We start from the raw sequence: 20,090 nt of genomic DNA on the forward strand, positions 1-20,090 counted from the left end.
AATTTTAAGAGTAGTATGAGAAAAAAAAAGGAAACTGAATAACGCGCGTCGATCTTACTTGGATTAAACTCTGCCGTTCATTGCACTATCGAATACATTTTGACCGTTGGATCAAATGCGTTCCATGCTAAACTCTCCATATACAGTACTTTTAAAGTTTTTAGTGACAAAAAAAATGGTCTAAATCTTTTACATCTATCAAGTTCGATGTGGCTAATTAAGATTCCTATAAAATCTTTTTCTTCTATAGATTGGAATACATAACCATACACTTTAAATTCATAAAAAAAAACTAACAAAAATCACATTATTAATTAGACTTCTAAACAGTTTCATTCTCGTGTTGCAAAGCCCCCAATATGCATCATGACTCATGACGATCAAGAGTTTGTGTTTACTTCTAGAAGGCATATATGCATCGCAGCTTCTCCAACCAGCTTCTTGCAGATATACTGCCACGCTCATGTTGCAAAAATCTGAATCTAGATATCATTGCGACGTGAACCCAAGGTGGCCACTTAAAAGAAATCACTCTCCTCACTGGTTGGATTTCCATAACTTGCACTATAGCAAGACTTGGTGAAAACTTCTCTGCAAACTCCACATAACTCAAGACAGAATTCCAAGGCACCATGATCTGGGACATATTTTTACTCACATAAACGTCACGAAAAAATCTCATCTTGAATGAAGCGAGAAGACGTAATATCCATTGACCACTTTTAAATATCAACCAAAAAGGCACTTTCAGTTGGTTCCTCAACGATGGACAGAGAAACAAAGAAGCCTCTCTACTATTGACAACATAACATTGTAAATAGCCTCCATTAAACATAAGGTACAAAGAAATCCATAGACTACCAAGAGAACGACCAACTGCTTGAAGTTTCACGCCACAATGGTCAAATAAATAAGAAACATTATAGACCCATCCTTGAGAAAGGAACTCCCACCCAGAGCCAAACAAGCATTGTATTATGTTAGCAAAGGAATCTTCACGATGACTAAAGTCAAGGAGTTGATGTCGTTTTGACATAAGAGCATTTGTCACGGCTCCAAAACTGAGAGTGACTTTCATTAATCTAGTTATATCCCTCACCGTATGGGAGAACTGGGTGCAGGATGGCGGCTTAACGTCAAAGGTGCACAGGTTTGCTAACTCTTCACGTGCATTATGAAAAACAGCATGAGAATACCACAACACCTTTCTTGATTCACAAGCAAAATCACTCCACCAAATATGTATCGTTGATGTGTAGGTGAAACTGAGTTGTAGACTACACGCATCTCTTACTACTCGCTTTGAATCTCCATATTTGAGAACCCATAATGACCACACAAACCTAGGTTCCACCATGTCCTTAAAGACTAAGACCACACATGACCTAAAAGACATCACTACACACCGAGAGCAAGGGACGAAACAAAGATAGCTTCGTACTCTCTCAAACTCCACTTCCATCAAATCCACTGAAAGATCAACATGATAGACGGTGGCACCGGATATCAGACTCCAAATAGCGCAGAACTTGTTCTCTTGCCTCTTTAGAAAAGGAAGTTCACAAAGGAGAAAAACAAGAGAATGGTGGTAGTGTGGATTTGGCAACTCGGTTAGTACTCTAATCATGTGTCGTTCCTCAAATAAATCCACTGTCACACTCAGACCCATTCTGGGAATAAGAATACAAGATCTCACCCATTTAAAAGCACATCGCGTACTATGCACGTGTCGGACAGAACACCAACAGCAGGACCATAAATATGAAAGGACGAAGCATACAAGGTCGTGACTCCATGGTGCACATGAAAAGTTAGACTCCATTACACCAACTAATGCAAATAGCAAGAGGGAGTCGACGGTAGAGTCAAAGAGTGGAACCAGAGAGACCAAACAATCAACTCCGTGGACTTGCACAAACTTCATTTTGAAAAGCTTCCTTGAACCACCATCATACGGAGCCACACTAGCCATGAGATAATTCCATTTGACTTTTATCATGTTCACTTGGTCTACCAAGAAAATTTCACGATAGAAAAATTCAAGGCATGGATGATAATGAAGATATGGTACCACCATTAAAGCTCCAAAAAGGATAACGACATCAGAGAAATCCATGACCGTCTTTAAAACACGCCAAGGAATACAAAGATGTGGTCTCACTCGTGGCTGAAACCATTCCATGACCAGCCTGTGCCGTACATATCGAATAAAGTCACTGTCTTGAGAGAAAACAAACACTGGATTGGTATAATCTGTGCTCTCTTGCGGCTGAACTATAACACCCATCGAAATTTGCATCAACCCAGCATTAGGTTCCTTCAAATATAAGAAAATACAACCCCAAAATTTCCAAAAGGACAGTGGCGTGAGCAACCCCTCAGCTGTAATATCATGTGATATCCACTTCCTTGTGAAACACGTCAAAGAGTTACGTGAGTGGTCTGGTGTAGTTACAGACAACATGAAGAAACGTGTATAACCAAACAAAATTTGGTACGAAGACAAACACTTTATTGAGTCTTCTTTTCCAAGAGCTCCCTCTGCCAAATTTGATTCTGGAGGTATCATATAGAGTTCTTTTATTTGACTTGCTGTAACGCTCTGATGCAAATCAATTTTTGTTAATACCCAACCACGAAACAATGGAATAGCTCGTAAGTTTTGATTCACCTCAGTGAACCCTTGGTCATCTTTACCATACACACCATAACATGTATATTCTTCACAATCGCCTTCAGCTGTATCTTTATGAATCTCATCATAATATGTTAAACGGTGACGAATGGGATTTTCTCTTTGATCTCGCGCTGGAAGCTCGTCACACTTCTCTTGATCCCTTCCATGATGAACAGAAAATTCTGTGTCTCTTTCTCCTAGATCAAACGTTGGAATATGCTGACCAAAGTCCACTAGTTGATCTCTATGGTCATAGATATAGCTAGTCAGGATGGACGAGCATTCTTTCGCATCCTCGTAAATAGCTTTATCATCATAGATGTCAAAAACAGGTTCACCATAGATCTCCTTTTCGTTGTAGAGGTCTTCTTCCCTTTGAGAAAAATGATATGGTTGCAACTTGTCAATCCGCCGGTGCAGATCTCCGTAACTCGTAACTGATACTTCTTCATCATTAACGCAGAAAACCGGCTCGTCATCATATATGTCAAATACAGGTTCACCTGAGATCGTAATCTCATTGTAGTCTTCACTCCGAGAAAACAAATTTGGTAGTGATTCGCTGCTCTGTTCATCCATCGAGACGAGAAAATTGTAAAATGCCATGATGAAAGAAAAAAATCCGGACAGGAACGTGCTTGCTCTGATACCAAACTGGCGCAGCGTCAAGCTTGATAAGCTCGAAGATCGTTGATTCCCACAGGAATGGCCGCTCGACGAGGACTCGATGATCGTTGATTCCGAAGAATAGCCGTTCAAACGAGGGTTCTTGATGTTCGTTGATTCCGAAGAATACCGAAGACAAGGAAGAAGAACAACGTTCTAGGGTTTTTATTATTCAATATATCAATGGTTTTACAAAGCTATAGAACAAGCTATTTATACTAAGCTAACGAGATCATACTCGTATCTCTACATTCTAATCTAGAAGGATTTGTACTTATCCTTAAATAAAATAAATACTTTATTAACATGTAAACCCTGTTAACTATTTGATGGCAAGCACAAGCATATGTTAGATAGATGCGCTGCATCACCATGCTTATTGTAAAGCTTGTATGGATGTTGGAGCCAATTACACACCATATCCTCAATTCAATCCGTTTTTAAATGCTAAACAAAAATTGCTTGTCCTCCAACATCATTGTAAAATCAATAACAAATAGTTATGTAAAACTTTATTTTTTGAAACGATTGTATAATAAGGGTGTCAAATTCTTATATTTCAATTATAAAATCATTTAGGTCTGATCATTTTACCTATCGGTAATAATGTCCAGAACTTAAGTTAACGAATTAGACAAACAGAGCTAGCAACTTCTTTTGATTGATGAATTATCAAAGAATAGTGTTTGATATACTCTTTCTCACGGTTCGATGCCATGAGGTTAACAAAAAAAAATGTAAACTGGTTCGGGCCAAGATAGAGAAAGTATAATATGACCATTCAGAGCAGCATAACAATATGAAGCCCAAAGCCAGTGATAGAACGCTTTTACGTAATTATATGGAAATAGTTTACTATGTTTCATAGTTTGTGTTTTAAAACAGCTTGAAGATACAAATATCTTACGTAATAATATGAGGGCATTCAAGCTTTTGTTCCAAAAAAATGTTTAAAAATATAGTGACTTTTTCCTCAAATGAATAAAAGAAGTTAACGTATCAATAGAAAAAAAGGGAGATAGTTGAATTTAATATACATTCACAACTTGTAATACATTAATATTTTGTCTACTTCGAAGATTCTTCTTCAAGTCAAGACTAGCTATATGGTTCCCACACGTAATCTCACTTCAAACCTCAAGCTATAACATTATAAATTTTTGTCTATTCTTGACTATGCTCTATTTTACAACCAGTCGTCATGCCATTGGGAAGATGTAATATCTATCTTTTGATTATAATTTTCCCATATACTGTCGACATGTTACGTATCAATCCTTACTAAATTTCATAGATTTGATTGGAAATTTTATGTTAAAAACAAATTCGAGTAAAGTCAACCATGGCCCTTCGGTTACTGATAGCATCTGATAATTCTGTCGCGGTACTGCCTACCCTTCCACCCACAACCATATTCTAATGTTTAAAGAATATAATTAAAATGTACACAAATCATCAAAAGTCTTATATAAAAACAATATAACTCCCCATCTAAGATATCTTCAATCTCCTCATTACTTGTTACAGCTACCCCACTTTTTGTTGTTGCATTTCTTTCATACTCAACAAACAAACAAACAAAAATAATCTCATCATGAGCTCTGACAACGGAAATAGTGATCAGGAGATCGACCCCGACCGTTTGTTCTGGCAAAACACGGCTTCATACAATGGCAGCAGCAAGATTTTACTCATCACCATCGTTGCTTTCTCTATTATCATCCTCATCGTCTTTGCTTATCATATATACGAAAGATTCGTTCTCCGCCGCCGTAGATCCACCTTCCAAGACCACACTTTCTCCGTCGTCTCTGAACCGCCCAAACGTGGCCTCGACAAAGTTGTCATTGCTTCTCTGCCTACGTTCGTGGTTGGAGTCAACGGTGATAACGTATCGGCTACGGAATGTGCGGTGTGTCTAACCTTGTTGGAGGAGAAAGCTTTCCACGTGAGGATGTTACCGAACTGCAAGCACGTGTTCCACGTGACATGCGTGGACACATGGCTAACAACGCGCTCCACTTGCCCAATTTGTAGAAATGAAGTCGAGCCGAGTCAAAGACTTGAGCCTGAGCCAAGAGAAGGGCCTGTTGGCGACGGTGCATCTTCGTCGGATAACAAAAGTGGCGGGTCATTGGCTGTGCGGTTAGATTCTTTTCGGAGGATTTTGACACGGGAAAGATCTTCGGACAGGAACGATCATTCTCGCGTTGACCAAGATCGTGTATTAGATCTTGAAAGACAATGAATGATAGTGTACCCTTGTTCACTTACAATACAATAGTACTCTTGTTCCTTTCATTTCCAAAATCTTTTGTATGTTACTGTACAAAGTACAAATTAGTTCAAAAGCTCGTTGTTGATTAACGTGTGAAAAGAAGAAAATAAAAAGTGTTGAACTTGTAAAATACAATTCATACAGCTTTGTAATATTTATTCAATGTGTGTCTACATCGAAGACTCTTCTTCAAGTCAAACTATGTGATTGCCACACGTATACTCCTCCTCACACGTAAAAACTTTTTTCTCCTGACCATGGACATTTCACATTATTTCTAGTTACATATTGAGATAAACTAAATTTTTTTTTCAAATTAAGGCTTTCAACATTGAGATAAACTTGAATTATCATTTTTGTTGACAAAAAAAAACAAACTTATCATCTTTAATTTTTTTCTGAATGCAATCTTATTTCATTGAACTTTTCAAATAATAATGCATGAAGAAATCATTTGTTTACTGGTTGTGTGCTCCATAAATATCATTTTTAATCAAACATTTAAAAAGTTAAATATATACAACAAATATTATATGTTTAGAATGGATGAATCTATCTGCTTAGGTAAACCAATTTGCACCAGACAAAATAACTAACTAACAAACTCCTCACATAATGAATTGATGATAGACAAGCCATTCCTATGTAACGAGCTAACTCTTAATACACTTATTTACAATAGGCAATTCAGTCTACAACATGTATATGCGACTTTGATATATTCCAAACTTATACATACGATTTCTGAAACTTCCAAACCTATCACCAATGATACATCATAGTCTAAAATTGAATAATAGACCTAAAGTATATAAACTTTTATTGGTTCTTGAATAGCCACATGCTCTAGTGTTTGAACATCCATGTTAAAGTCAACAAAGGTGAATTTTCTAAACCCCATTGTAAGTACACCTATCTCCTCATTTTTCTCCACCCACCAACTAAAGTTTTCAACCTTTGAAAAATATATCAAAAACAATAAAATTTTCAAAGTCCTTTATCACTATTATATATTATTATCAATCATAAGACATAAGTTAGTAACCAGTTCTGTTCATTTTCTTTCCCCATTCACAATGAGCTCCGACGATAGAGATCATTACTGGTTCAACCATCACCAACACCACTCGTTCTGGCCCAACCCTTCTACCTATGACCGCAACAGCAAGATCATGCTCGCAGCCGTTGTCTCTTTATCAGCAGTGATCCTCTTCGTCTTCGTTCTCCATCTCTACGCAAGATTCGTTCTCCGCCGCCGCCGTAGAGAGACTTTCCATGGCCTCCCCGTCGTCGTACGCCATCCTTTTCAGGCGCCAAAACGCGGCCTCGACCCGACGGTCATCGCTTCTCTCCCTAGTTTCACCGTCGGAGCCGTGGCCTCTGCCACCGAATGCGCCGTGTGTCTAAGCGTGTTGGAAGAGCAAGACACGGCGAGAGAGTTGCCGAGCTGCAAACACGTCTTCCATGTCGACTGTGTTGACACGTGGCTCACCGCTTGCTCTACTTGTCCTGTTTGTCGTACTGAAGTCCAGCCAAGGCCAAGACTAGAGCCTGAGCCAAGAGAAGGACCGGTCGGCAGCGACGGTGCCTCAGCGCCGCCGTTGTTGGAGGAAGTCAGGGTAGACTTGCCGGCGGAAGCTGCAACATCTTCTTCGTCGGATGACAAAACAGCTGTTTCATCAGTTTCACGATTAGATTCGTTTAAGAGAATCCTGACAAGGGAGAGATCTTCGAACATGATCAATCATACTTGTGTTGTTGACCAAGATCGTGAATCGGAGTTGAGATAGAGATATACATATACTGCATATAAATCATTACATACATCGATAATCTTTTTATTTTATATATTATACCATTGAAACTCTGTTTTTCTTTTTGTGTGGAATATTTTGTGTAAAGAAACAATATTTATATCTAGCAAAAAGATAAATTTTGATACAAAAAAGGTTAGCTTCAATAACCAGACGATTGCTAAAGATGATGATTGATCACAATGTGAGCTAAGATGATGAATGGCAACGACCAGCTGCTGCTGAAGATCCGATTCGCTCGGCTAAAATCTGAGGATTGTACGCTTGTTCCCTGCGTTGAAGTGGTCACATCCACTATATTGCCATTGCTCACTTGCTTACTGCAACATAGACATCAAGTGTATGAGTTTACTATACTCAATAGTCAATAGTTGCCATTATAAAAAGCAAGTTCATAATTCTAAAGCCGTAAACTAGTAAACTAGTAAACAGAGCAACTCAAGATCTTACTCTCAAAACCAATCAAACTAGTAATCATTACAAAACCTCAGATCTAGTTCAAATTTGGACCAAAACAACCTCTAACTAACACAAGACAGCTAGCTAAATTGCAATACAAACATTTTTGGCAATACAAACATTGCATTAACTTAAATTACCTTGAAGGGAGTTTGCATGTTCCTTGACCTGACAACAACGAAAGCACCAAACTTTCAGATCGAACTGCATTTTCCATAACCAAAAGACTTTTTTTGTTTTTTTGAACGACAACCAAAAGACTATACTCTTTTTTTTTTAGAATAAAAAAAACATTTTTAACAGCGACAAAACCCATAAGACTATACTTTTTTACTGACCCTATTGACCCATAAAGAGAGAAAAAGGTGAAAAGCTTTACTGGGATTAAGAGAGGTAAAAGCTGCGTTGTTACTAAAGCTGCAAGCTTCATCTGCGGGACCATTCTTCAGGTAATAGTTGTTGAAAACATACGACGCCGTTTTCACTATATCTGACGGATCATAGCAAGCTCCGCCTTGCTGGATCCCGGAGCAGTCGGCGCCTCCTGGGCCACAAGCCCAGTCAATGGCTGCTTGGAGTGAAGAGTCTTCTGCGTTGTTCTTCGCCACGCACCAGAGCTCTGTCTCTTCTGACACTTGTCCACCGAACTGCCCAGCGGTGAAGGTGATGAAGAGAGAGAGATGTATTAGGAGGAAGTGGAAGTGAAGCTGAGAAGGCGAGTAGCCAGTCATTTTTTAGATGGAGTTAGAAGTGAGTGATCGGTTATGGAAGATCTAACAGTTTCTGGAAGAGGGAGACGAAAGAGTTAAGAGTGAATCTGAGAGAGTCAAAGAGTTTTTAAAAGTTCCGTGACGGTTGTAAACATGCGGGTTTAGTAATGTAAATTTTCGATTTGTACCGGTCACTGAACTCGGTAACTTCCGGTTAAATTCAATTTGGGCCGTATGAAAACACTCTGGCCCATATACCTTAAAATGAGCCTAAAGTCTAGTGAAAGCATCTTATTAACAATAAGATTCTTATCAAAGCATCTTATTAACACTACTCTCTTACCAACAACGTTACCAAGGTGCAAGCTTGGTTTGCTAACCGGGAGTAGACACAAGTAGAGTCTTGATTCTATTTCAGCTTCCAACATTTGTTAAATCAAACTTAAGAAACAGAGTCGCACAAGTTCTACAAATGTTTTCTTGATATGGATAATGTAACAATCTTTCAAGAAAGAAAATTTACAGAGATGCAATGCAAGTGAGTTCCATTGGCATTGGGTCTTTCTGTTGACGGCTTTTTTTTCTGTCAACATTCTGTTAATGTTTTTCTTTCTTCGTTGTAAACTGTGACAGTTTCGTATAACTTTAAATCGTTGAAATGCAGTAATGAAAATATAATAGTTAAAAGATGAAGGTATTTCATTGTCAGTTGTCAATTGTCTTCATTGGTCCAATGAGATTCTATGCTACCATTTGCTTAAAGAATCTTCCAACCAAATCATGAAAAAATACAAAAAATAATGAGAAAAAAAGAAACAATCATGTAACGAGAACGCGTAGTGGTCCAGTATGCAGGAACATATCACGTGAAATCACAGCTTAGCTAGCCTTCGTATGTGTCCACAGGCGTTCCCTCTTTTTCTTTTCTTTCCTTTCCACTCCATAAGTTTAGCCTCTTCATATATGCTGGTTAATACAGTTCATGCATTTATATTTTCCTTGCACAAGTGGACATGCTATACGATTCCTACCGTCTAGATTCTATATGACATCAACATATTGTGTTATTTCTTAAATAGTAAAATATCCGTTATAAAGAAAATAGTAAAATTTTGCTAAATGACATGTTCCTATATTAGTGTAAAAATTATTGAGACAGAAAATGGTGGTACCAGTAAGGGGACCATTTAATAGCTTCATATTATTTTTAGCCCCTTCAATAAAAAAATTCAGTTTATCAACGAAAAATAGAGTTTCTTAACTAACTTAAACACTTTAATTAGGTTATCATTGTAAAGAGGGGTTTTGTTGAATAAATTTACATTACATGCAACAAACAAAAAAAAGAATGTAGTTTTTTTGATCAAAAATAATGTAGGTTATCTTTTCTGTTTGTTCGACATAGTTCTTGTTTAATAAATATATATATTGGAAAAAAAAAATTGCGAGAAGAAATGTAATATAGAGTAGAAAATGATGAAATGCACTGTTTAGAATGAATCTTAATTAGTACACAAATCCTTATACACTCCAAACGAAGACGTACGTAACAATTCAACTAGCTCTTTGTACAAACAACAATTGCATGATCCCCTCCAACCCCACTTAAAAACGACATAAAATAAAAGATAGATACATCAAACCGAATTCATCACAACTTTAAAAAATGGTGATAATCTTCTAAAATTCTTGACCGAACGAGATTTTATAGAATCAAGATCCCTTTTACAGAGAAAAATGAGTAGATATATTGTTGATTGGTGATGACTTATCATACATTGAAGAGCTCATCTTGTTCAATAGACGGCTTGATGTCAACGTCCGAATTAGCTCCGGTCCCTTTCACCTGTGAATGATTTGCATTCTCCATTTTCTCGAGGCTTTGTTGTTGATACACTTCTCGAAGCCTTTCTATTTCTCTCTTCAATGCTTCTTGATGCGCTGCAATTGATATATTTAAAAAGAGATATTTGGGGTGTGCTCATATATTATCAGTGATAATTGACTATCTCGACGAAAAAAATGAAGAAAAACATATTTTAAAATATTATATACTGACACATATAATAATCCAAAAAGTCACACGATTATGTATAGACAGATTTTTTTTTTGTAACACAGATAATTAACTGTTTTGTCATTAATTTCTAATAAAAGTTATAAAGTTCAAAATTTTTATTGATATATTTTCTAACATTATGTTATATATATAGTTTTCGTATACGTGAAATCTGCTTTGTAAATTTAGGGGAATTGATAGGGGATGAAATTAAACAGTAAAAAAAGAGAGATAAATTACCATCTTTGAAAATTTTGTCTTGGGCTAAAGCAGCGATTCGTTGCTTGAGAGAACTGTTGTCCACGTTTAGAAGCAAACGCTGGTGGTCCAAGAATGCAACTCTTGGTGATAACACTGACACTTCCGCCTTAAATATCATTTTGTACAGCAAAAAAAAACGCTTTAAGATTACATTCATAATTATTTAATTAGGATATGAAACTGTAAAATATACCTGCAACGAAGTAACGCTACGTTCGAGCTCTGTAATATATTGCAGTTTTCTCACCCTTGATCTCTGTGCTGATTGCCGATTTGCTAATATTCTGTAGAAATATTGTTAGTGATGTTAACGTTAATTTTCAGTTAATATTTCTACGTGCATGCATGACCTTGTGTTTGCAATATAATGAAACGGTGAATATATATATGAATAAATTTTTACCTCTTAACCCTTTTGGGATCGATAATTCTGTTGACAGAGCTATCGCCTGAGTCGTTATTTGACGCCGTACCGTCCTCAGGCTCCGTCTTGCATTGACTGTAGACCTCCTCGTTATGTTTCCTATTATGATCAGACGGTTGTTCTTTGTCGCCGTTAAAGCTATTATGATCAGACAGCGTGGATGTATTCGAGGACAGTTCATTGTTGTTGTTGTTGTTGTCATGGGAAGGATTATTAGTATTATTGTGATGTAAGCCGTCATCGTCCTTGAACATGGACATGAACTGCTCATCGTCGAACCTATCAAAGTGATGGTTTTCACGCCTGGTGTGGCCTCTGACGAACGGAGCTTCGAGGAAAGCGATGGAATCGCTTATGGAACGACGGTGGTTTCCGCGGCGACAGGCTGAGAAGTCGAGGAACTCGTCTACCCATGAAGAGTTTTGTACGGCGGTTGATGAGAGCTTTTGGGAAGAAAAATCAGGCCATTGTGGTGTCATGTTGGGGATTTTAGGAGGGAGTTGTGCCATTGAAGAGAAATTCTAGATTTTATCTAATAAAATAAAAGTTTATACAAAAGAAAAGAAATCTAAATTTACAAGGATTTAGGACCTTGATTACAAGAGAAAATAACTCAAAATCTAGAATGTAAAGAAAGGAAAAAAAATGCTGAATATGAGGCGAATGGGAAGTGGAATGAGGTCAATAACGTCTTAGACCATAAGAACATAAAGAAAGAAAATTAAAGGAGGAGAGGAAAAAGGGGAGTAAACAAAATGGCTATGTTTAACAAATGGTAGTTAAATAAATAGTAGAAGGCAATAATATATGGGAGACATATAGATAGAGAGAGGGAATGAGATACATTGATGTAGGAAAGAACACAATGAATTCGATGTGATCAAGGTGTTTTATTATCTCTGAGTAAAGGTCACATGGGGGAGGGGGGAGAAGATTGAGATCAGACAGCTATGAAACAGCTGTCTTGAGAAAAGAGGCTAAGGTCTCAATAGTATTACTGGAAAGTGCAAAGTCTCCTCCATTGATTAAAAATCTATGTAAGAGATTTTGGAGAGGAATGCAAGCACGTGTCCTTGTGTCCAATTTTCCTTTTTTTTGTAAGTTTGCTTAAAATAGTTTTCTCATTATCTTAATGGACCTTCACAATTTCTCATGCTATCCTCCGATATTACCCGGTCGGATTGTGCTATGGTCCATGTTACTCTCAATCCCAAGTAAAGGTCGGAAAAGTTTTAAGAATTCGAAACTCTTCTAAAAATGTTTTAATACGCTTGTATGCAAACTATAGTTTGTGACACACACACACATATATATATATGTTCGTAAACCATACAATTGCACAAATATAATTCACTAGAATCAACATGGCTTATTCATCACACGTTATATATATGGATATCACATTAGTTCTATATCATCAATCAAACTCTCTTAATTATTTTCTTATCAAAGAAATCAATGATATAATGAAAAGAGAAACGATGCCAATAGGAAGAGAATAAAGTAGCGTTAAGAGTAGGGAATGAGCTGTGAAATCAAAGAAAAGGAGCAGGGATGAGAATAATGTTTGATACTTTGATGTGTGACTCCATGTGATTTATTTTGTGTACTCTTTTTCTCTATCTTTGCTTTGTCCCCTGACCACTCACACATGTAGGACACTTAAGCCACCATTTCCTTTTCAAGCTTTCGTATTCTTTTCAATCATATAGTTTCAGGATTAGTATGTACTGTACGTGTTTAATTTTCAGATGGTATTCTAGGTTGGAATAGCTACTGGAACATATTGAGTACTCTTACTCTAAATATGTGTCGGACAATACTAATGAATTTTTTTTAATAGAAGATAGCAAGAGAATCCATTAAAAATGGTGACATGACTATTTGATTTCATAGAGTATCCTCTGTTAACGACGACTTGAATTCATAAACAAACTTTTAGCATCACTATGATTACAAGGCTACTCTGTATCACAATACATGTGTATAGATGTGTTGTGTATATGTAACATGTTCTGCCCTCTGTACACGTCTCATGTCTATGATGATCCTAGTAGTGTCATATGAGATTACAAGGCTACTCTGTCTCATCCGTCAGTTTCAGGTACACCATATTCGTGATGTCTTTTTTGTGTAAATATAATCGCGAACACATACGGTATTGTTAACTAATGTTAACTCTAATGAATCAATTGATTAAAATTTGAGAAAACGTTAATCATGCAAAAACCTTCCGTATTTCGTACATTGTTTTACGTGTGTACAATAACATACGCGATCACGCAACATGTTTTCGTTCGCTCCAATTCTCATTTTAAACATATATTTTCTTCTCCAAACAACACATGAAAGCAGTGCTTAAAAGTTCCCTAGAGTTAGTTAGCCTGATCTATTGGGATGCAGACTCTTCAGCAGATAACGTCTCCTCTTAGAAGACCGAGCACGACGCCTAAGCATCCACAAGATCACCAAGAAACCGATCAAAACCATCTGAACTGCGAAGACAAGCTTCATACCTGCACGATAAACAAAACATTTTGGGTTTTGTTTGGTTATCAAAACATAAACAAACTAGCTTTATGCAAAAAAGGAGTTTGCAGAGATACCTTGGAGATTCTTGACAATGTCTTGAAGATTCGCAATGGTTAACGATCTATTTGGATCGGTTGTTGCAGAACCGAGTTGCCTGTCGATAGATTTACGGTAGGTTCTAGGTTTGTAGACGTAGTTAACGTTACCGCCCATTATACACGTGTTGGGACAAGTAATACTACTCTCGTACTCGTCACTTCCATCGCAACAATCTGAGAAAGAGTCATTCATTCAACTAAGAGAGCTAATTAAAGGAGAATCATTTAGTATAAAAGATTCAGAAGATGTTTACTGACTGACCACAGATTCGATCGTTCACACGAGAAGAGTAAACAAACTCTGGAGAACTTCCTGTATTCCGACAGTAGAATTTGCCGTTCGGACAAGCCGAAGTTCCTAAAGTACAAAACATGACGTCATCTATGGATCTACAGAATATGTTCTGGGCAGCAATAAAGTTGCTAGCTTTGGTAAAATTAGGATGAAGGGAAGTGGATGATTACCAGGCTCATCGGTACCGTCGAGACAGTCGCAGAAGTTGTCGTTGAGACGGTCTCTAGGGAATGATTTGGAGCCATCTTTGCATCTGATTATATCTGACTCGAAGTATTTCTCATCTAGAAGAACATTAAAAGAATTAGAGATCCAAAAAAAAAAAAAAGTTTCTTACTTTTGTGAATCGAAGAAATTGAACCTAATGGATGAACTCCGACGAGGGGAGTGGTTGAGCAATTGACGGAGACGACGGCGAATAAAAAAGACGACACGCATTGCAGCAGCTTAATATTGTTTCTCGACATGTTTGCTGTTTTCCATTTCCCAGTTTCGGCTTATGTTCATCACTAGAAACATACGTTGACTCGCGCAAATAACTAAAACGCTGTCGTTTTGGTCAAGAGACTGTTGATAAGTGGTCTTTCGGCTACAAATTTAAGTTGGGCTACACTGCCCATTAGTGATTAGTACTTTTATTTCTTGGTTCCGAGAAATTCACTGTTTGCGTGAAACGACATCGTATAGTTAAAGAACACGAGAACTTTTTGGATATTGAAACATGATACAAGAGAATTCCACAAGAATTTTTCTTCACGAAACCCAAAGCGGCTTTAGGGAAGCTAAAAACATTTACAACTCATCACAGGTTCTCAGAAAAAAAAAAGAGGTTATAACTATAATGATCCTTATCTATCTCTGATCGGATAGTACTCAGATACTGAAACACCATCACGGCTCATTGTTTGGCCCATACGTTGAAGCTGCTGTTGCAGGAACTGTAGTCTCTTGAGTTAGATTGCCAGTTGCTGCTTTAACTCCTTTGGCAGCCTTTGCACGACTTTTTGTTGGAGGCGACGGTTTGTCTGAAGCCACCTCAGGTGTCAACTGTCCCATCTTCTCCATCTTCTTCTGCAGATCAGCCAGAGGGTCTTTTGCGACTCTTCCCTTAGGACTCTTCTTTCCGTTTGTCAACTTGAGCTCTAGTCGGTACAAGGCGCAGGCATCGGACTCATTGATCTGGTACTCAAAGAGATGCCACTCGAAGGGACCAGGAGGCTGTGGATCCATGTAGTAAGATCTTTTCTGGCCTTCTTGCTCTTTCATCAGCTGTTTCCTTGATTCATGCCAGCCTCGTCCGTTGTAATCTGTAAGTGATCTTTGCTTTCGGTTTCCGCTGTCATATGCTCTTCTGGGTTTGTCGAAGAAGAGCCATTCTCTGATTGTTTCTCCCTCAACCAGCTCAAGATGAAATAGCTCTGCAAGTAAACAAAACGGAGGTCAGGTGAATAAAGAAGTAAAAAGAAAATTGGTTTCTCTTTTCAGAGAGACAATGAAAAGACGAGCACTCTCACCTGCTGCGTTCCATGGGCATTTTGTGTTAACAGCTCCTTCACACACCGGGATGCCAACATTCTTACCCAGAGTCTTTGCACGAAGAGCATCAATCAAGAGATTGTCTTTCAGACTAATCCCCCCAGGTCTTAAAACAGGTGCTGTGCCAGGGGAATCTTCATTCAGAGCTAGATTCCCATGGTAGTCACTGCAGTAGTCCATGTACCAGTCAGATCCATGAGCAGGCCTTGTGCAATCCCATAGTGCACACTTTGGTCCCAGAAAGGCAGAAGGAGGCACACGGACACTTGATGGAGTAGTGAATTCAGACTCGTCGGAAACATCAAGCTTAACGGAAGAAGGGGTGTTGTTGAATTCCTGGCGCACTTCTGAGAGATGGTAATCGAGCTGAGAAGTTATATCCAAGTGGCTGAGTTTTTGGGCATGGAAATCAGGAGCGGTGTTTATGCTTGGATCAAACTCTTGAAATGCACAGTGGAGTTGCTGGCCATGTGTTTCCGAGTTATTAACATCATCCTGAGACAGAAAAGATGAACTGTCAGAAACAACAAAGGTAAAAACAAGAGTGAAAAAGATCAAACGGAGTATAGAATCAATGAGACATATGGTTAAGCAGAGAGACTTATCATAATCACTATTAAACTGAACTACAAACTTGTGCTACCCAAAAAAAAACGCTGTAACTAGGCTAAAACAATAGCTAAGCTCACCTCAAAACCACTCAAGAAATTCACATCGAAAGAGCTTTGATCGAATGGCTCAGCTGTCCACTCCAAGTGTCCTGGAGAACACAAGCTCTGATCGAAAGCGTCAGGCTTTGGTGGTGCAGCGTGTTCCTTGAGCGTACTAGTAGCATCATCCTCTTCATCATTAAGCTTCAGCAGACGAGCAATCTCCTCAGAAAACTGACTAATACTTCCACCCTGTCATAATACATTATCAAACCAATCCATCAATTAAAAAGAGCACAGAACCAAACAAACAAAGTTACAATCTTTTTTTTTGTGTAAGTAACGAACCAGAAGAGAAGATTCAGGAGACGGAGCGCTGAGTTCAGCCTGCCACTCACGGAGATTCTGAGAGATTTGCGCTTCGAGAAGGGCGTGATCGTTAAGCCTCCCTTCTCTCCTGGCGGCTTGGAGATGGGAGAACCTCTCCTGGAGTTGCATTAGCTTCTCCATTAGATTCTGATGCGATGATGATACGCATGTCATCTTCGGATAGTTTGACATCTCACTCTCCTGATCCAAAAGCCTCTGTTCAAACACAAACAAAAACCTAATCTCAATTCCAAAAAAAATTCAAATTCGATTTCTACACCAAAACATCAATCTCAAACCCTAATTTAGAATTCAAATCGGATAGAAACCCTAACACGAACGAACTGATAATGAATTCAATACAAAGATAGACTCACAGTTTTCAATTGATATAGCTCCGATGCAGAAGAAGAAGAAGAAGAATTAATTAATTATTATTTATACAGCGAAGAAGAAGAGGAAGGAAGGAGACATCACGGCATGGGTCGACGACTTATTTTTCTTTCACTGTTTTTTGGTTTGACTCTGAAACTTTCCTACGAGTAAAAACCCGACGATTGGTTTATATATCAGGCCCATTACGACCGACTATATATCATAATTTCAAAAGGTTTTATTTTTGTTAACCTCAGGCCCATTACTATTAATTAACTAACATAATACTGAGAATTCAAGCTGCAAACATCAAACGTCATTGTCCATGTCCTTAATGCATTCACAAGCCTTGTTTACTTCCTTTAATGATATACAGTTTTTACTTATAGTTTTGCTTTCTTTTGGCCCTCTCTCTACCACTTCAATTTATGATGCCGTGAACATACCCATCTCTCAGTACCAGAAGAGGAAATGTGTGCGCTGTTGATGCATTTAACATATATCTCGGTACATATCTTGATACTTGTATGTGTATAGAGAATTATGTGGAGCCAGGTTGGAACATGATCATGAAAATGAAGTGGCAAGTGATCTCCTGCAAGATATTGACACATAATATTAACGCAACACAGAGTCCCCATACCATAACATTGGTCTCAAGTAACTTCCAATTATAGTAATAAGCAGACATGTTGTAGGCATGAGCATCATGAGCCTCCATTCAATTCCTCTCTCTCTCTCTCTCTCTCTCTCTCTCTCTCTCTCTCTCTCTCTCTCTCTCTCTCTCTCTCTCTCTCTGTTTCTTAATCATGAAACTACCTCTTTGTCTTTTTCTTTTTTTTTTCTTTTTTTTACTCATCGAATCTAATCGAGCATAGCCTAGCATTATTCTCCAATATATATCTGACCAAACATGTGGTGTTCAAGAAAAAAAATCTGACCAAACATGTAACAGACTAAAACCCTAATAAATGATCTTCCGTACACCGAAAGACACCCTCGAGTAAGAATAAAACCACCTTCTCGTTTCTTTCCCTTGACTTCATATAACACAGTTACTCCTCCACAGCTCTTCTTCCTTAGATCCACAGCAAACTCATAAATCTCTATCTACCTACGGGTTTCTTCTTACTCCGTGCACTCGCATTCTTTCTTACTTCTGAATAAATCTATATTCTCCTTATGTAATATATTTTGTTTATATCGCGAAGGGGATCATCATCAGCATCTATCATTATATATGAATCACTACAAGAACTACGAAGCAGGGCTGATTCCATGGCCTCCCAAAAACTACACTTGCAGCTTCTGCAGGAGAGAGTTCAGATCTGCTCAAGCACTTGGAGGTCACATGAATGTTCACAGAAGAGACAGAGCAAAACTCAGACAGATACCTTCTTGGCTCTTTGAACCTCACCATCACACACCTGTTCGCAACCCTAACCCAAGTCTTAACTCTTCTTCTTCTTCTTCTTCTTCTTCTTCTTCTTCTTCTTCTTCTTCAATAACGCTAGCTCATCATGAGCCTTCCCTAATCAACCAGATCTCCAAAACGACTCCTTTTTCTCCTACCCGGTTCGATGTTTTGGATTATACTACTAGCTATGGAGGTTTGATGGTGGAAAAAGAGAAGAACAACAGCAATGTATGTAGCAGAGATCGCAGGAATCGTGCCATTGATTCAAGTCGTGCTGCAAAATGTGAGATAAGTCGTGGAGATCTGATGAACAAGAAAGATGGAGTCATGGGGTTGGAGCTTGGGATGAGTTTGAGGAATCCAAAACAGGTTCTTGATTTGGAGCTTCGACTTGGGTGCCTTTAAATAACTTAAATTAATTATTTAACTACAAGATTATGTGTAAGATTGTATGTATAGCTGAGCAGTGAGCAAGAGATTGTGATTGCATTTAGGCAAGAATCTATTTTTCGTATTTCTCTATGTGCTTTTGCCAAAGTGTTTACCTCACTTGATGAGAGAGTCGATTGATCAAAAATGAATTTGTAGTTTTCTTAGTTTCCACTCAGTAGGAAATTGTATTGATAAAAAAGACCAAGATTTGCCTTTTTTACTTTATACGTGGTGTTTAACTCTATTTCAAGCCTCCCTACGTATAAATTGTAAAAATGAAACTGTATTAGTATAAATATAGTCAATATATAATGGTCCATAAATACGTAGTAGAATTACGTGGAGTATGAACTAGAAAATATTAGAGAAAGTGGGTTGCATGTGTATGCGAGTATTAAGAAAGGAAAAAGTGATAAAGGTTGCATTACTATAGAGATGGGTTGATGAGACACAGACGCATGCGAAAAAGTGGTACTAGGAAACATATAGAGATGATCAATTGACTCAGGAATAGTTAATGTTTTCATCTTTCACACTCACCATCACATATAGTGCTTAGTTTTGTATATAGTTGTATATATGTACCGATTCTCATGCATGTCATCAATTCACTTCATGATGTGTGTGTGTGTGTGTTATTAAATGATATAAGAGAGAACATTTAAAAAAAACGTCTCTATATTGTTCCAATACAAACACTTTGTAGCTCAGAAATAAATGGGAGTACATGAGGATTGAGGAGTTTTAAATGAGTTTCACGAATTCGCATGCCATGTACAATGTATTATCAGTAAATATGAAGTGTATTCTTTTTTATGCATGGCTTGTGATTCATACATCAGTGCTTTTTGGCCATGAGGCCCATGCCATACAACTCCATGTCAACTATATGTATGTATGTCCATGCATATATTAATTATGAATGTACATAGTACATGCAGATCAAGAGCCAAGAATGTAGGAGACAAGATTATTAAAATTACAAAACAGGTGATGTGAAAAGGAAACAAATTAATGGAATGTTTGGTCATTACATTT

The 20,090-nt window shown here is 37.8% G+C and overlaps 7 protein-coding genes across 7 annotated transcripts; 3 read left to right on the forward strand and 4 right to left on the reverse strand.

Annotated features, from left to right (window-relative positions):
* The first annotated feature begins 4,804 nt into the window (after positions 1-4,804).
* On the forward strand, positions 4,805-5,756 carry LOC108810279 (RING-H2 finger protein ATL40). The gene has a single exon (XM_018582401.2). It carries the CDS (start codon positions 4,938-4,940, stop codon positions 5,589-5,591), a length of 654 nt encoding a protein of 217 aa, XP_018437903.2. The 5' UTR covers positions 4,805-4,937; the 3' UTR covers positions 5,592-5,756.
* Positions 5,757-6,629: 873 nt separating this feature from the next.
* On the forward strand, positions 6,630-7,479 carry LOC108807292 (E3 ubiquitin-protein ligase ATL41). Its single transcript, XM_018579560.2, has one exon. The coding sequence runs from the start codon at positions 6,698-6,700 to the stop codon at positions 7,409-7,411; it is 714 nt and encodes a 237-aa protein (XP_018435062.2). The 5' UTR covers positions 6,630-6,697; the 3' UTR covers positions 7,412-7,479.
* LOC108807293 (PLASMODESMATA CALLOSE-BINDING PROTEIN 5) lies at positions 7,453-8,747 on the reverse strand. Its single transcript, XM_018579561.2, has 3 exons — positions 8,274-8,747; positions 8,035-8,062; positions 7,453-7,755 (listed from the first exon to the last, which is right to left on the reverse strand). Exons 1-3 carry the CDS (start codon positions 8,623-8,625, stop codon positions 7,596-7,598), a joined length of 540 nt encoding a protein of 179 aa, XP_018435063.1. The 5' UTR covers positions 8,626-8,747; the 3' UTR covers positions 7,453-7,595.
* Positions 8,748-10,078: 1,331 nt separating this feature from the next.
* LOC108807419 (basic leucine zipper 34) lies at positions 10,079-12,341 on the reverse strand. The gene is made up of 4 exons (XM_018579707.2): positions 11,328-12,341; positions 11,118-11,208; positions 10,904-11,030; positions 10,079-10,545 (listed from the first exon to the last, which is right to left on the reverse strand). Exons 1-4 carry the CDS (start codon positions 11,855-11,857, stop codon positions 10,376-10,378), a joined length of 918 nt encoding a protein of 305 aa, XP_018435209.1. The 5' UTR covers positions 11,858-12,341; the 3' UTR covers positions 10,079-10,375.
* A 1,221-nt stretch (positions 12,342-13,562) lies between these two features.
* On the reverse strand, positions 13,563-14,787 carry LOC108809316 (glucosidase 2 subunit beta). Its single transcript, XM_018581465.2, has 5 exons — positions 14,635-14,787; positions 14,444-14,557; positions 14,241-14,336; positions 13,955-14,152; positions 13,563-13,864 (listed from the first exon to the last, which is right to left on the reverse strand). Exons 1-5 carry the CDS (start codon positions 14,738-14,740, stop codon positions 13,728-13,730), a joined length of 651 nt encoding a protein of 216 aa, XP_018436967.2. The 5' UTR covers positions 14,741-14,787; the 3' UTR covers positions 13,563-13,727.
* Positions 14,788-14,960: 173 nt separating this feature from the next.
* Positions 14,961-17,365, reverse strand: LOC108805622 (transcription factor VOZ2). The gene is made up of 5 exons (XM_018577544.2): positions 17,206-17,365; positions 16,808-17,044; positions 16,499-16,711; positions 15,788-16,304; positions 14,961-15,691 (listed from the first exon to the last, which is right to left on the reverse strand). The coding sequence occupies exons 2-5, from the start codon at positions 17,018-17,020 to the stop codon at positions 15,165-15,167; spliced, it is 1,470 nt and encodes a 489-aa protein (XP_018433046.1). The 5' UTR covers positions 17,021-17,044; positions 17,206-17,365; the 3' UTR covers positions 14,961-15,164.
* Positions 17,366-18,161: 796 nt separating this feature from the next.
* On the forward strand, positions 18,162-19,084 carry LOC130496970 (zinc finger protein 11). The gene has a single exon (XM_056989740.1). It carries the CDS (start codon positions 18,444-18,446, stop codon positions 19,023-19,025), a length of 582 nt encoding a protein of 193 aa, XP_056845720.1. The 5' UTR covers positions 18,162-18,443; the 3' UTR covers positions 19,026-19,084.
* The last annotated feature ends 1,006 nt before the right edge of the window (positions 19,085-20,090 follow it).

The sequence above is a fragment of the Raphanus sativus genome, chromosome 6, assembly GCF_000801105.2.
Source record: "Raphanus sativus cultivar WK10039 chromosome 6, ASM80110v3, whole genome shotgun sequence".
NCBI lineage: Eukaryota > Viridiplantae > Streptophyta > Magnoliopsida > Brassicales > Brassicaceae > Raphanus > Raphanus sativus.